Raw genomic sequence first — 17,419 nt, forward strand, 5'->3', positions numbered from 1 at the left:
ATGCCAAGTAATTTGTGTCTCGCTGCTTTCTACAAAATGTGTAGCGATTGCAGTCTGTCAGAGTTGCTGAAGACTCTACCAATGGCCATTACAACCTATTTACAAATCACTACCTTTCTTATTTTCCAGATTATTCAGGACAGAATATTTAAGCACATATCACGTAACAGTTTAATATGGAACAAACATCCTGGAGGGTTATTCGTATTGCCACAGTATTCCTCGTATCTGGGAGATTTTCCTTACTACTATGCTAATCTAGGTGAGTGAATCCTTGCTTCTGGACCTCACACATATTGGGGTATTGTTGATTTCTGGATGGTGTGTTGTAAGTGGCTCACCAGAAATGTCTAGTTAATGGTATTCTTGTTTATCCTGTCGTCCAAAACAGTGGCTTTCAACCTTTCCAGACTACTGTATCCCTTTCGGGAGTCTAATTTGTCTTGCATACCCCAAGTTTCACCTCACTTAAAAATTACTTGCTTAAAAATCAGACATAAAAATACAGAAGTGTCACAGCCCCTATTACTGAAAAATTGTTTACATTCTCATTTTACCATATACTTATAAAATAAATGCAATTGGAATATAAATATTGTACTTACCTTTCATTGTATAGTATATACAGCAGAATAAACAAGTCATTGTCTATGAAATTTTAGTTTGTACTTCACTAGTGCTTTTTACATGGCCTGTTGTAAAACTAGTTACCCCCAGAAGACCTCTGTGTACCCCCAGGGATATACCTACCCCTGCTTGAGAACCACTGCCCCAAAACACTGCCCCCTGCTAGATGGAATGTCATTGACTGACCTGCATAAATACAGGATATCATGTCACCCCTCCAATAGCTGCCACTTACAAAGAATATTGTAACAAATCCATGTCCTCCCTGCACTTTCTGGTTATCATTATGTTGCAGATCAGTAGCTGGCAACTTCATGGCAACACTGGTTTGCATTCGTTGCTTAGCTCAGCTTGACAATACTTGGAGACAACAGAAGTTATTCACAAAGAATGGTGGTTCTCTGAGTTGCTTGTCAATATAGATCCAGCCTTACTTCTTTAGAGTCTCTGTATGGATTCTGATTGAGTGGGAGGAACTGAGAAAGTTTGATCATTGGCTCCTTTATGCAAAGACTGAATGTTGAATTCTGCAAGGGAACATGCCTGCAGCCTCAACAGTCACTGCTTACCAGGGTTCCAGTTCTGGTGCCAGCAGCAAAGGTGTGACAGGCTGCTCAAAGAACCACTGTTACAGTGTAAAAGGAAAAGTTGGACGTTGAGTTGTTGTGGAAGAAGAACTAAGAGGATTCAACAACACTTCCAATTAGAGAGGAGAAAGATGACTGTGCCACCAAGGTTGTGGGCCTGGGTGAGGTGGAAGGAGAATGGTATTTGCAGCAGTAGTGAAGGGAGGAAGTATATGAGCTGGTGGAAGGATGACTGGAATCATATATCACAGAGACTTGCAGGCTCACAAGTATGGATGGAGGGGGGATTGTTCTTCAGTGGGCAGGCAGAATAGTTAGTCATCAACTCAGAGATGATAGTTGAAGCTCTGTGTGTGGATGAAGTCGCCCTTGGGAAGGATGTAGAGGAAAAAGGAGAGGACAAAGGACGTGACTTTGAGAGATGCTGAAACAGAGGGGAGAAAGAAGCACCATTGGAGATGTTGATGGAGCTATTGGAGAGGAAGGAAGAGAGCACCAAGAAGCCAGCGTCTGTCAGGAAGTTGAAGGGGGAGGGGGTGATGAGTCGTATCAGTGTCAACAGAGAAATCAGGAAGCATGAAGATGAGGGAAGAAGCCCTTAGGCTTGGCCAGGAGAACTTAACTGATGAACTTGGCAAGGGTAATTTCTGTGGAGCAAAAGGGGAGAAACCCAGATTGCAGGACATCCAGGAGGGAATCAGAGGAAAAGATATCAAAGCAGTGGTTGTAATATAGACAGTGCTTTCAGAGAGCTAGGAAGTTTTATGCAAAGGAGTGCACCCTCTTCTGGAGCATCTGGTACTGTAGCGACAGGATACTGGATGAGATAGATGGTCTGATCCAACATGGTATTTCCTTTGTTCTTAAATGGTCTTTTTCCGTCTCTGATTCTTTGATTTATACTACACAAGGCAACTTGGTCTATATTCAACTTGCATCCATTTTTCATTTTAGGTCTCAAGCCCCCCTCCAAGTTCACTGCCGTTATCCATGCAGTAACTCCCTTGGTTTCCCAATCTCAGCCTGTGCTGAAACTCCTGGTTGCTGTAGCCAAGTCCCAGTACTGTGCACAGGTGAGCCCTGCTGTTTGACTGTCAATCACTTTTGAGCCAAAGCCATCACACAAACAAAAACCCCACTGACTTCAGGTCTTGTCACTCCGCCTTCTCGTTTCAAATTTGCTGTTTTAAACTTTGATCCTCATTGTCTCTGAGATCGCAGAGACCTTAACCAGCATGTGTGGGGAATAAAAACTCTGAACTTTAATAAAAGTGGAAAACAGATGATCACAACTCTGATTTATTTTGGGAAGAAAGGTAAAATAACAGCTTTGCTTTAAGACTAGGGTATATATGATGTAAATAACAAAAAAGTCAATAGGCCTAAAGGCTTATTGTCTGCCTTACCTCCCTTTATCTCAGTAGCATTTGGACTTCTCACTGCCCGGTGATACTATCTCAAGAAGGCAGTAGGACTGCCCTCTACTTCGAAGAGTCCATGAGTGTTTTAGCCTTTAACAAGTGCCCAAGTAAACCAGTGACACCCTTCTGAGTGAGGCTAGAGACTCTCTGGTTTTCTGTTCAGATGGTGTTTGATTGAGGGGATGTAGAATTTATTGTCAGGGTGGGTGAGTAGCTGGGGGATGTTATTTTTATACCAACTTGATATTAATTTGATCATGTTGCCTTTTTTGAAACTCCTAAACCAGGGGTTCTCAAACTGGGGGTCGGGACCCCTCAGGGGGTCATGAGGTTATTACATGGGGGGAGGGGCACGAGCTGTCAGCCTCCACCCTAAACCCCGCTTTGCCTCCAGCATTTATAATGGTGTTAAACATATAAAAAAGTGTTTTTAATTTATAAGCGGGGGGTCACACTCAGAGGCTTTCTATGTGAAAGGGGTCACCAGTTCAAAAGTTTGAGAACCACTGTCCTAAATTGAATCCATTTGGTGCTCAGGGTCCTCCAGGCTTGAATGCTACAGGCATAAGTATACCAATGTGTGTCTAACACCATAGGTCAATCTTCCTTTCAGATCATTGTTTTATGGAATTGTGATAAACCCCTCCCAGCCAAACACCGCTGGCCTGCCACTCCTGTGCCTGTCATAGTCATCGAAGGGGAAAGCAAGGTAGGTGGAGAGAATAACTGTCAAAGATTGCAAGCATAGTGCAATGGGACTGGGTACTTACTTCTCCAGCTGGCGAATGTTTAGTGGTGGCAGGTGGGTGATGCCCCTTCCTTTACCACTGCCTTTTGTACCAATCTGATTGCAGACTCATCATTCTAACGAAAGTTCAGTGCGTGAAATTTTGTCCTTTCATCACATGTCAGCTGTTGATCAAGGTGGCAATCAATACTGCTAGTCTGAGAATGGCATAAGGGACTGAATTTTCAAATGTGGCCACCTAGAGAGGAGGTGCTAATCTTGCATGCCTGTCAGCAGGCAGGAGCATTAAATTAATAATGCTCCCAAATGCTAGTCTGAGCGTCCTGACGCAGGATTTGAGGACCCTTCATCTGTGTTCAGATTTGGAAATTAGGCTCCCAGAGAAATTGGCAAGTGTGTTCTCCAGCAACTTGTGAGAAATAGCTGCTTTTATGGCTTGTATGGCTGTCAACAAGGACATTAGGGTGCTCACAAGGAGAGGGTGGGGAGATATGCACAGCCTGGGAACCGAGTGGGATCCAAGCACAGTTGACTGGTCAAGAGAAGACAGCAAAGGGGGAGAGAAAAAAAATTCTGCCATTGGGCCAGGTACTCTGATGCCCTCCCCTGTGCGTAGTCACAGGCGCAAGTGCAAAGTGGGAGTAAAATGTTACCAAGTGAGAATAGTGGCATTTTGTGCCTGCTTTGCACTCATGCCAATGATACACCCAGAGCATTGGCATGGAGTAGAGAATCAGGCCCATTCTTCATCATCTCTCTCTAATGCCAATGCTGGAAGTCAGAGCCGAGGCATCCAAGTTGGGCCAGTCTGTTATTTTTATCATCTTTCTCTTCCCCTGAATTCACAGTGGGACGTTTTAGCTGCTTTGGGTGTAAAATCCTATTGTGAATTTTTATGCCTTGTCTTCGCTCTTTTCCCCAGTAGGCTTAACAAGGGGAAAGTCAGGGCACTGCTAAGCTGACAGCTAATAATTCTGCCTTAGTCACCGGACATGTAAACAGGGTCGAGAGAATTGCTGCATGGCTAAGAGAGGCTGCTGCTGCTTGGGGATTTCTGAGCATTGCAAACATTATGGACTTTTCCCCTCTATTTTCATACTTTGTGAATTGCCTGGGGCTGGGGGGTGGGGTTTGGGGAGACCACCCAGGCCAGTTCTAAGCATATGAAGAAACTGTCCTGGGAGCTGTTTAATTTACAAACCTATCTCCTAAGTTCCCAAAAATGTGTTTATGGTGGACAGTCTCTCCTTTCTAATATCACATCACGTACCAAATGGCTTCTGAAACAGAAAAGCTTTTTGTTTTCACAAGTCTTGCTGAGCTGCTCCATGCACTCCAAAGGTCTAACAAAGGACTTAATTTTCATAGTTGGCATTTCTCTAGGACCTTCCATCCAAGGATCCCAAAGCACTTTAAGCCTCATAACACTACTGTGAAACAGAGAAGCATTATTGCACCCATTTTACAGCTGGCTCATCTTGGATACAGATAAAAATTAGTGGCTAGTCCAAGCTCACATAGTAAGTGTGTAAAAGAGTCAGAAACAGAACTCTGATTTCCTGACTTCTTCTGTTCTTTCACTATACGAACAGTGTAAATATTTAATTGCATGGGATTGTCGTTCCCCTCTTCCCCGATTGAATTATTTTTCTTCATATATTAGTGCCAATTAGAAATCCTCTACGGAAACCAATCTTCTCTCTTTTACTTTCTGTACTGGTTTTCCTCTGAACACAGAGCCAAATTTGAACTCTGTTCTGTTATTGATAGCCCTCCACAGGAATAACTATGGCTACCTATCAGACTGTCCTTTCCTCCGCAATCATGACCTCAATGACAGCTAAGTTCCACCCAAACAGTGACAGTTGTGTAGAAGACAGAGCTTTCACAGGAACTAGCCCAGGACTGTGGAACTCACTTCCACATGAGCTCACTATCAGCTTTCACAGCTAAGTGCAAAACTCATTTCTTCATCTTAGTTTTTACTCAATGATTTCTTCACACACCATGCGGCTCAATAATGCTTTATTGGCATGACAAGCTGTACAAGTGTTGCCAAAGTATAATAAAGAGACAGGCCCCGCGGGTATTTGTTAGAGTTAGGCACATACAATATACCCTCTCTCTCTCTTTCTCACACACACACACACACAGTCTATAAACTAATCAAGCAATTTTTCCTACAGGCTGGAAAAGGAGCCGGGGAGAGAGAATGCGTGTGTAGTGTTCTTATATCCATTTTTCAGTACTCAAAAGAAGCTTAGATCTCATTGGTAATGCAGACCAAAAATTACCTAAATAGATTCCCCTTTTTTGTTGTCATCTTCTTTTTTCCTCCTCTCGCATCTAGTTCCCATTACACTGAGACATATCCCAGGTTAGCATAAAAACATGATCTACACACCAATTTTATACCAGTATAATGCCTACTGTGGATGCAGTTATACCCGTATAAAAATGCCTTATTACCTCTATAGCTTATTCTCCTTCCCATACAGGAATAGCTATACCTGTATAAACACTTTTATACCAGTATAATTGCATCCACACATGGAGGGTCATACCACTTCAACTATACCATTACAGTTAAATCTGTACAACTTTTGTGTGTAGACAAGGTCTGGGATGCAAGGTGGGGTCATTAGCTTGCCAACAGAATGGCTCTATCAAAGGTGCAAGGTCTCTCTGAGCACTTCATTTTAGAGTGGAATGGAGTGGGAGAGAGGGGGAGGTGAGGGACAACTCTAGCTGCCAGACAGGTGTCAGCCATGAAGAACCCTACATCTGTCTAATTCTCAGCAGATGCAGTTACAGTCTGGGTTTTGGAGGAAGGCAGCCTGCTCAAGAGAGACAGATCTGCTCAGAAATTAATTCCTCAGGTACAAGGTATAAGCTGACTGCTGGGCTGATGGAAAATGACAGCCTTTCACCCTTGAGCTGAGAAATCCTTCCTATCAGATAAAGATGTACGATGTGCCACAGACGAAATAAGAATGAAGACTAAAATAGAATATGCAGAAGGGTTATTTTCCCCTTCCCTTGGAAATGAGTGTCTCAAGTTATTTCCCTCTCCCCTCTCTCTTTGAAACCCACAGGTTATGAGCAGTCGCTTCCTACCTTATGACAACATAGTCACAGATGCTGTGCTAAGCCTTGACGAGGACACCGTGCTTTCAACCACCGAGGTAAGACCCATCCTCTTGAAATCTCTCTGGCTTTTCCAGCCTGATGCCCACCCTTGTTCTTTGGACCTGTTTGCCAGAGTGTGTGTCTTTATAATATTTCCCGCTCACACCCCAGGCTTAATGTATTGCATTTGTCTCAAAAATCTTGCCGCCACCTGCCAGCAGGAGAGGATTTTTTCATGGTTAATTGGCATCGTTAGCATGTGGTTCTTCCCTTCTTTATCATTTTAGTAACATAGGCAGGTGTGGACAGCTAACAGCAGTCTGTTTTAGCATTACCTTTCCGCTGTGCTGATCGTGGTTCCTCCCTTTCCCACACATTAGCTTCAACGATGGGACATTATTTCTGCTTCAAAGGCAGTATTTCTGCCTGGGTACAAGTGTTTTGATTTTCTCCTCCACACACACAATGCGCTAACAGTATCACTGTACCGTAGAGCTAGAGATACATGATGGTTGAGACATTCCGGCATTTGTGCCCAAAGCAAGATTGCACTAAAAAAAAAAAAAAGGAGAGAAAGGAAAGATTCTGTAAAAAACCAATTTTTACAACTGGGATGAGTATTGATTTCTGGAACCTTGTCCTGAAAACCACAGAGGAGACTAATGACTGTTTATATAGAAGCACAATACATAGGAAATACATTATTAATGGTGGCTATTGAAAAGCTTAGAGACTTGATTTTCTTCTCAGTCTTCTATTCCTTTCCCCCTCCTTCATCATATCCAGAACCATTTCTTTCTCCCCACTTCGCCCCACAATGCTGCTCTTACTATTGTCAATAGTCGTAGCCCTTTAGATGATCCCATTACACCTTACATTAGGGCAGGTATGCCCAAGTTTTGCCAGACTGAGTATTGCATTGGCAGCTTGCTATAAGCCCTAAGACCACACATAATTTACCTCAGAGACTCTCCTTGCCAGTATGGAACTACTAGTCCCAGCATTCAGCCCTTCAGCTGATCCACGGTAGTCCCCATGTGCTGCACTCTGTATTGTAGAAGAGGGCAGCATTGGCCCTCAGGCCACACCTGGGCCATTCCTGCCAGATTGGGAAGAACGCAGCCTCTGTGAGACAACATGGGCAAAGTCCAGAGTTCTCCAAGGAAGACTCCTTGCACTGGCCCGTGGCTCAAGATTCTTGCTCAAGACAAAGTGAAATCCCAGCCCTGTTGAAGTCAATGGCAAAACTTTGATTTTGTTTGGGGCCAGGATTTTACCCAGAGTCTCCTGCAAGGTACTACAGGAGCCCACTTTGTTATTCCCATCATTTCCCCCCACCACACACACCCATTTTAGTGGTTGTAATCTTAGTCATTACACCCTTTTTTTGGTTACACAAAGCAAATAATGGGCAACTTTTTTTTCACTGAATTTGGCCCCTTTTTATGTTAAAGAGGTGGCAGAATTTTAATGTTTGTTTGTTTTGTGAAATGAATTGTGAATTTCTTCGTAGCATTTTCACTGCTCTGAGTAATTTGCTGCAAATATTCAAAATAGTGTGTGTCTGTCTGTGTGTGTTAGTGCCGTACATCAGTTGGGCCCTCATCCTGCAATGGGAAATATGTGGGCAGGCCTCTGAGCCTAGGTAGAACCCCATCCACTTCAGTGGGACTGCACGTGGGGGCAGGGACTTACTACATAGTTTTCTTTTTTGGACCAGGGCCTTGATATTGCTTCTGTTCCCTGACTGGATGGCTGATGTAAATAAACCTAAACTGCATTTCAAACGTAGTTGAATTGTTGAGTTCAGAATTCCCTTTCAGCTAACATTTGCACTTAAAATCCACTTTTCACAAGTGTTCATCCTAGGGAAAGCAAACAAAAAAATTCCCAAGCACGGTCAAGCTGACATTTCAAGTGTGAATGAATATGCACCAAACACGTTCTCCACTCTTTGCTCAGCTCTAGTGTTAATAAAGGTTTTTCGTTCATAATGAAATGAAGCGTAATGTCTATTGTTTTCATTTCCAAGGGTAGCAGCCCAAAAGTGCTGCTTGGAGGGATATTTGTATGGGAAGCAATTAGAAATCAGTATGGGTTGGGAATGATACGGGGATTGAAGTGACTCGTTGCTTTTCCCGCTGATCAGCTGAGTGGTAATGCTGCTTAAAATTATCTAGGACAAGGAGTGTTTTAAGGGGATAAACTGTGGCTCATCTTCTCCTAGGGAGCTCAGCTTGTTTTAATGCTTCTGTCTATTACAAGGACAGATATTAAAACAATACATGAGCGAGGACATGAGCTGGGTTAGTAGTAGTAGTCGGTACTTGTAGATGGTTTATTTTTGTTTTTCTTAACCTGAGATTCTCAAACTCATCTAAAGAAAACAGATGTCAGGTTTTACAGGAAAGGGCCTTAAGATCAACGTTAGTACTTTGATGTGTTAGTTCAGATCTCATCCAAATCATTATCACAAAAATTAACTACTTTAGCTGCGTTGGCTTTCCATTTGATTCAAGTTCCTGCAAACAACATGAAAGAATAGATTATGCCTCTAACTGCATGTACCAATACGTTTGTGTCTCTTCTCTTTCACACAATAATTTGTAAATGAAAAAGCTCTGGCAATAATTACAAGGAAATGTAACTGTTGTAAGAGAAGTGTTACTGTGTTAAAGATGAAATATCTGTGACTCCTTAACAGCACAAACGTGAAACTCTGGTCATGTTTGCTGAAAGGTTCATTGAGAGGATTTTTGAGCAAAGTTTTGTCTGAGTCTTGGTCAGGGGTGGGCAAACTGGCCTCTCAGGGCTTTGGATCCGGCCCGCGGGATTGCCACCCCCATGGTGCCATGGGGCTAAAGCACACTCCCTGCCTGCCCTGGCCCTGTGCCGCTCCCGGAAGCGGCCAAAACCACGTCCCTGCGGCCCCGGGGGGGAAGATTGGGGGGCAGAGAGCTCTGCGTGCTACCCTCGCCTGCAGGCACTACCCCCCGTAGCTCCCAGTGGCCAGGAATGGGGAACCACGGCCAATGGGAGCTTCGGGGGAGGTATCCGCAGGCAAGGGGCAGCAGGGTCATGCTGTGTGCTGCTGCCACCCTGGAGCGACTCAAGGTAAGTGGTGCCAGGTCAGGGCCCGCACCCCGAACCCTACCTACACCCCGTACCCCAACCCCCCTCCCTGAACCCTCTGCCGCACCCCTCCTGCACCCAACCCCCTGCCCTGAGTCCCTTCCTCTGCACCCCAACCCCCTACCCCAGCCCTACATTCATGGGCCCTGCATGCAATTTCCCCACCCAGATGTGACCCTCCGGCCAAAAAGTTTGCCCACCCTTGGTCTAGGCTGAAGTTCAGGTATCAGTGTGGAACTGAGGTGTAGCTCTCAGTAGCTTTGCATGGTTTTGGCCTCGGTATTTATAGTTGGTTTTTGCTCCCCTTCTTCTTCTTGATGGGCTTCCCGAACTCCTGCAACCCCTTTTTTGTGCTCAGAGGTTGGGATATTAAAGAGAAATTAGCAATGTTGCCAGCTCTCACAATTTTATCATGAAGCTGCTGATAAAGTATGTTTCATAAAGCCCCAGTTCCTGGAGTCATGTTAACTGCATGAGAATCTCATCCATTTTTAGTAAGTTTCTGCCCCTCATGGCTGCAAAGAAAAACTTAAAAACATGATGCAAGTATATCGTAAAAGCTGAAAAGCCAGAAGGAAAATAGATAGAACCCAACATTTATTATTTAAAATAAAAACCACCATGATTTTTGAGCGAATCTCATTGTGTTTGGAGGACCTGAAGTATGATTTTAAAATGCTTCGGGCTGATAACATTGAATTCATGCGCAGAGTATAGATGAGCTGCTTAAAGGTGCAGGATGAGGGGATATGCTATAGAATAGAACAGGGGTGGCCAAGCTGTGGCTCGTGAGCTGCATGCGGCTCTTTTACAGTTAAAGTGGTCTCTTGACGCCTTCCATACTCTCCCCATTCTCGGCCTACCAGACTGTTTGCGGGAGCTCGGGGCTTCTGCCCTGCAGCGGCATGGTGGGACAAGGAGCTTTTGCCCTGCAGTGGGGTGGAGGGGATGGGAGCCTTCTGCCCAGCAGGCAGGGGCGCTGGAATAATTTTTATAGTGAGGCTGCTGAGAGTCATTAAACCAAACTATAAACCCTGTATATAATTGAAACCACTTCAAGCAGGGGGTGGGGTAGCACTCCCCAAACTCCTAGTTCCAGCACTTATACCAGCAGGGAGGGGGGTCTTGGGACTTCAGCGCCACAGAAGGTGCCTGCCAGGGGTCGTGGGGCTGAAGCCCAGAGCCCCGGCAGGTGCGCCCCACAGGTCTGAAGCCCTGAGACGCCCTGACTCTGCAGGGCAAAAGCCCTCAGCCCCACCACCTTGCTGCAGGGCTGAAGCCCCGAGGCCTGGCAGTGGCGCCCTGGCTCTCGAACTTCTGAAGATTGTCGTATGCAGTAAGTTTGGCCATCCCTGGCATAGAAGTATAAATTCACACACACACATACCATTCTGTTTGGAAAGGTTTTAATTGTAAAGGGCATGCCTGCAAAATGTTAATGTAATGCTGCAGTGCTCTAGAGTTTCTTTAACAGAAAAAATTAAAATGTGCATAATTATAGGGCAAAATGTCAAGCAGTCACTTTAATTTACTGATGAATACACCGAATTAATGTTTTGCAACAGTTTGAAGATTTTGAATTATGAATTAGCGGCAAGATAATATTTTGTTTTGTTGACAATTACTGAAACAGTTTGATTATTCATTTGGCATGTGTCTTTGCCTGCAGGTGGATTTTGCCTTTACAGTATGGCAGAGTTTTCCGGAGAGGATTGTAGGGTACCCCGCTCGCAGTCACTTTTGGGATAATACTAAGGAGAGATGGGGCTATACATCCAAATGGACTAATGACTATTCCATGGTATTGACAGGAGCTGCTATTTACCACAAGTAAGAAACCAAAGCATCTTTGTCTTTATTATTATTTTATTTTTATTTATTTATTTATTTGATTAAAGGTGGTGAATAAATTTGTTCCTGACCAAAAGACGGAATGAAAATCTTATCATTCCCACCCCCCCAAAAAGGAACTCTTGTCTCCCCTCCAAAAAAAAGGGGGGGGGGGTCCTATTGGAAACATAGGTAGAGAATAGATGGAGCTCTCCTCTGTTTATAGGGTAATGATTTAAATTCCTAGTTTGGCTCTGGGGATCTGGTAATCATAACTGTGTTCCCTGGATCTCTTTTGAAGTCACTTGTATTTTGAGGAAGTCTAACTGCTCTTTTTAATATCAGGAATTATGCCCTTCAAAGAAGCCCCAAATTTATTAAACTCCTGGGCCAAATGGCTTGTAGTGCAGAGGAGTGAAGATTGCTGCCCGACTGACTGTGGGTTTGTGGTAGCTGACTGTCATGGCTAACTCTTCCAGCCACACTTGAATCTTTAGTGTCGTGACACCTTGCAGTTCAGGCACAGTATATTGGAGAGAATTCACATCAGTGACACTTCAGTAGAGCAGGGTAGATAGGAGGCCTCTCTTAGCCTTTAATAAAGTCATATTATGCTGCTGTATCTGATCCACTCCCCACAAAGGAGGAAGTAGGCGCTGGTTAAAGAGGGATCTAGATTTATTTAGGTCCACAACAAAATCATCTGAACTGCGGTTGTGAGGGCCTTATTAGGCCATATTCCATTTTCTCTCCAACCACACCTGCTGATTTTTCTTGCCTCTGCATGCTCTTCCTTACAGTTACCCACCTTGGCTACGACAATGCACATGGGCTAGTCCGAATTCTAGTCTTGCATTATCTTGCTTAAGATTTAAAGTCAACCCTATCTCTCTCCCACTAATTGTAAAAGGCCCAGTGGAGTTTTTAATTCTTGTATCCCTAATAGCTTAGTTTCATGGTATCATCCTGCTTTTTCCTCCCCACTTTTCTGGTTTGATGGTTTGAGGCAACAAAGGTCCCATGGTGTGCCCTTGGTCACACAGTGAGTTAGGGCCTCAACTGGGATTGAAATCCTGTGGTGTCCATGTGCCTCAGTAAGGCAAAGACTTGCATTAATGCCCCTGTTGTTGGCTTTCTAGATATTATCACTACCTGTACACTCATTACCTGCCTGCCAGCCTGAAGAATATGGTGGACCAACTGGCCAATTGTGAGGACATTCTAATGAATTTTTTGGTATCTGCTGTGACAAAACTGCCTCCAATCAAAGTAACACAGAAAAAACAGTATAAGGAGACCATGATGGGGCAGGTATGTGTCTAGAGCATGTTTGATCCTTTGAGTAGTCTTGGTAAAATCACTTTTCGCTTCCAGACCAGACACATTTTGTAGGAAACCTCTGGGCTGAATGAAATTCTGCTTAATTTTTCATGATTCCTTGTTTGATTAAAATCATAAATGGAGCTGGGAATATTTTTAATGAACCGAAGGAAAATCCAACAATAGAGATAGCAAATATCTGCCTGTGGAATGCAACATTGTCTCCCTCATTTTCCCATATTGTTTTATTTATTCATGGTGATGTAAAACTCATGCAACAGATTCCATAACAGCTGAATTTCAGTTAAGAGAATTATCTAATTAATAGTTTAGGTGCAAGCCTATTGTGCTGTTCTAAAAGTTTTTTTTTTTAATGATTATTAATTAATGTAATGTACAGAGAAATCTCTGTGCTATTTAAAAATAATACCACATTCTCAATGTGACTGGAGCAGTGTTCTTAAACTGGGTCACAACAGATGTAATTTGTTATTTTCAAATGTTTATTTCAAGTTGCTTCGTTAAGGAGATAAGGAAGAACCATCCACATGGTGTTATATTTGTCTCACTGCTGACACAATATGCTCAGTAGCCTCTGTAGTTCCTAGGCAAATTATTTATTTTAGAATTAGTTTTCATAGTGAGCAGATTTGCCTTTTCTAGCTACTAGTTAAGGATTCTGCCCCCTGAAAAGAATACCTTTTATAACACAGAAACTTGGCAAGCATGGCGTTCTACTGTTCTTGCGTAAGTGAGTCGTGGGAGTAGAGGACACAGTGCGCCCCCAGCATACCTGTGCAGGAGGCAGCCCATGGCCAGTGCTGCTGCTGTGTTGTAGGGAAGAAAGGAGACCAGCAGTGCCATAGATACTGCACACCAAAGAGAAAGATGGGAGTTGGATGAGGGCATCACGATGGCTCCAATTGACAGTACTAACAATTCAGTGATCTGGTGCCACAGGTACCACTGGTTGGTGTGTTCACTGAAGCACCCAGAAGAGGGCCTTACATGGCCAAAATGCCTCCGTCTGCACCATTCAGAAGGTACCTTCCGCTACCCATTTGAGTTCCACTGGTCCACAGAGCTGTACTTTGGCTCTTCAGTTCAGACTACACACAGGCTTGCCTTTGCAGGAGATGGTAATGTAAACGAAAAATGAGTTACAATTGTCTTCCTAAAACAAGCTGTACCTGTAGCTACAGGGAATTGAATGGTCCATGTTCGTAATCCCTTGAAAAGACAAATAAAAAATTAACATAACAGAACCTTAAGGTTGTGACACCGATTAATAGTCATATGGAAATTCAATGCTAATGGCTGGACGTCTTCTATAATCCGCCAGAGCACACTTTTCCTAGCCTGCCCTGTTGTGATTATGTATAATCAAGTGTCTGGGATTAGTGCACATTAGAATCTACTGTTTGAGTTAAAATGGCCAGTTTTCCTGACTCTATCGCAGTTTTAACATTTAATGAACAAACTTTGAGTTTACACTGTTTAAAAAAAAATTGCAGTACACACAAAAGTAAACATACGAGAGATGGCACAAAATAGATTTTAATGGCACTTTCTGAACACTTATAGTCTGTTGTTTCAAAGACTTGTTTTGGATCGAGTGGGTTCCTACATACGGTGAGGTGCATTATTTTCCCAATGGAGAATAACAACTCCCTCAAAGCTTTTAGGGCCTGATTTTCAGAGGTGCTGAGTACCCATAGCTGCCATGGACCTTAATGGGAGTTGTGGATGATCAGAACCTCTGAAAGTAAGGTTATTAGTATTTTAGGTAAATATGAAATGTGGCTTTCATACTAATTTTGAAAAGTGCTATATTAGCATGGTCTGATGGAATGTAATCATTTCTGTGATTCCAGTTTATTTCCTCTACTTCTCTGTCGAAGTGTATTGTGCTGGCTCCATCCACCAGGCTCTCTGAGCATCTGTAGGGCCCGTTTATTTGTAGGCAATATTCTAAAGCCCTGATCATGCTGACACTGACTCACCTGAGTGAGTTTTTGCATTAAGACGTTCCACTGAACTCTCAGACTCAGTGGGAATTACTCGTGCATAAGGGCTGCAGGACTGGGCCCTCAAAATGGACTTTTGACCTGACAAACTATAATGGTGTTACAGTGTTCATCTCTTAGGGCTCAGTCCTGTGAGATGCTCAGTATTCTCCGCTCAAATTGACTCCAACATCGACTCCCAGAATTAGGCGTTTTATGGCCTCCTCCAACTCTCATAGACCTCAGTGAGACTTGGATTGGGCTGTTAGTTTGGGGGGCCTTGGGCTGTTTTGAACCTCTTACATGAACACTCTAGCTACTTAAGCTGCCATGTGTGCCCACTGATGACATGTGTTAGAATATAGCTTGGAGGTTGCACAATTAGCTCTGACATTTGCACCCCAAATGGCTTTTTTCGTGGGGAATAATGTTTTATTGTCCGCTATCAAAAATAATCTGGGAATTGGGTTGAAATAGAGAGATTCTAAATAATCTGGGAATTGGGTTGAAATAGGGATATGTCTTGACGTATTTCAGAGGATTTATCCCGAGGTATTTCTGTTCTAAACGAGCCTAATGATCATCATAAACCAAAAGACTTTTAACAGTCACAAAGCCAAGGGCACACAGTGCCAGGGCCGCCCAGAGGATTCAGGGGCCCTGAGGCAAAGCAATTTTAGGGGCCCTTTAGTTAATTAAGCATCTTTTTAAATTTTACTCACCCAGCGGCGCTCTGGGTCTTCGGCGGCATTTTGGCAATGCGTCCTTCACTCACTCCGGGTGTATTTGGCGGCCCTGAAGGACCCGCCGCCGAAGACCCGGAGCACCACCCAGTCAGTAAAAACGCCGCCGGGTGAGTAAAAGCGCCGCAGTGGGTGGTGCCTTTTTTGCAATCGCTCCCCCGTTCACTCCACCTGGCTATGCCACTGGCCCTTCCATAAGAAAAGGTTGCAATACTATAGAATATTATATACTCCTGGGGGCCCCTGCAGGGCCTGGGGCAAATTGCCCCCACCTCTGGGCGGCCCTGCGCAGTGCTTATCATGTTGACCAGTATTGTTTCATTATTTCCTTGTACTCCCCCATCTGTCTGTATCCATCTTGCCTTACACTTAGACTGTAAGCCCCTTGGGGCAGAGACTGTTTTTCTCTTCTGTTTGTAATGTGCCTGGCACAATGGGATCCTGGTCCATGACTCAGGCTCCTAGGCACCACTGCAATACAAATAATAAGTAATAATAAGTTGTCCAGCTGTTACTAAGGTCAGAATTTGGTCCATGTGGCTTGAAATATAGATACCAAGAATCTATTTCTTACCAAATGTCAGCCCTATGTTGAGGTTTTAGAGCCAGGTGATGAGGTGCTGAGATCACCTCACAGCACAGCCTTGGTAACACCTTGTCTCCTGCCATTTACACAGCGTTGTTGACATGATGACTTAGCATTTCCTTTCTCTCCATTCAGACTTCCAGGGCTTCTCGCTGGGCTGACCCAGATCATTTTGCCCAGCGGCAGAGCTGCATGAACACTTTCGCCAGCTGGTTTGGCTATATGCCGCTGATCCATTCTCAGATGAGGCTTGACCCTGTCCTCTTTAAAGATCAGGTCTCCATCCTGAGGAAGAAATATCGAGACATTGAACGACTTTGAGGAGCCCTGCTGAGGGGACTGAACTGTTCTCCATGCCCAGTGCAGATCCATGGACACTTGGAGCCAGACTGTACCGAGGACAAAACCACATGCAAGTGGAAAGCAGAGTTGTGTGGCTCCAAGGAATCATTGTGCTGGACTGCTTCAAACCACCTCACAGGTTTCTGTCGTTCAAGACTAGGTTGTGTACAGTTTCATTATGGAACATTAAATAATTATTTTTGAAATGATTGCTATGCAGGTTAAAACTTTTTTAATGATCAAAAAAAACCCACAACTATTAAAAACAGAGTTCTTTCTTTAATCAAAATGGTGTTGGGTGTGAATATTTCCAAGTTGCCATTCCTTTCTTACAAGCATTCGAAGCTGCCATTGCTTTCTTACAAGCATTTTAATATCATTGCAGGGAAAACCGAATGAGAATTGCAAAATTAAAAGTTCAGCTCTCACAGGTAGAAATTGCAGCAGTTTAAAAAAAAATAAGAAAAAAAATCAAGCACAAACAGGACAGAAATTAAACATTGTTTCACTTAATGCCTTTTTTTTTGTTTTGCCCTTTTTTTTTTAAATTTTCTCTTTCACTGCTCAAGTCAATGACAGTAAATGTATCAACCATTCTATTGCACAGAGGGAAAGCTGAAGAATGTCCATTTAGTGAAGCATAGTTAAGATCCTTCCCTCTAGGAAACAAAGACAATTAAACCCTATTTTTTAAATGGGGAAAAAGATTGCCTCGGAATTATTAGTCAATTGTCTGGTTTGCACAAAGAACACAACAGATAGGATGGAAGTCAAAGGGAGGAAGCCAATGCCTTTTATTGGTGGAGGTTCTATTTGAGTTATGAGTGACTCTAAGAAATCATCCTGACTCCTCTCATCAGGGTGTGGCAGGAGTTTGGAAGTTCTGTTTTAATTTTATACCTGTTATGAGCAGAAGAAAATATAGCAGCTACAGTGATGGGTAAGCTA

At 43.6% G+C, this 17,419-nt stretch overlaps 1 protein-coding gene across 1 annotated transcript in view; it reads left to right on the top strand.

Annotated features, from left to right (window-relative positions):
- EXT1 (exostosin glycosyltransferase 1) overlaps positions 1-16,732 on the top strand; it is a 269,259-nt gene extending 252,527 nt beyond the window's left edge. The window contains exons 5-11 of the mRNA XM_077809861.1: positions 130-262; positions 2,169-2,287; positions 3,249-3,344; positions 6,479-6,568; positions 11,314-11,474; positions 12,614-12,785; positions 16,265-16,732. Coding sequence (XP_077665987.1) covers positions 130-262; positions 2,169-2,287; positions 3,249-3,344; positions 6,479-6,568; positions 11,314-11,474; positions 12,614-12,785; positions 16,265-16,450 — 957 coding nt within the window. The 3' untranslated portion in view covers positions 16,451-16,732. The remainder of the gene's footprint in view (positions 1-129; positions 263-2,168; positions 2,288-3,248; positions 3,345-6,478; positions 6,569-11,313; positions 11,475-12,613; positions 12,786-16,264) is intronic.
- The last annotated feature ends 687 nt before the right edge of the window (positions 16,733-17,419 follow it).

Source organism: Eretmochelys imbricata, chromosome 2 (assembly GCF_965152235.1).
Source record: "Eretmochelys imbricata isolate rEreImb1 chromosome 2, rEreImb1.hap1, whole genome shotgun sequence".
Lineage (NCBI taxonomy): Eukaryota > Metazoa > Chordata > Testudines > Cheloniidae > Eretmochelys > Eretmochelys imbricata.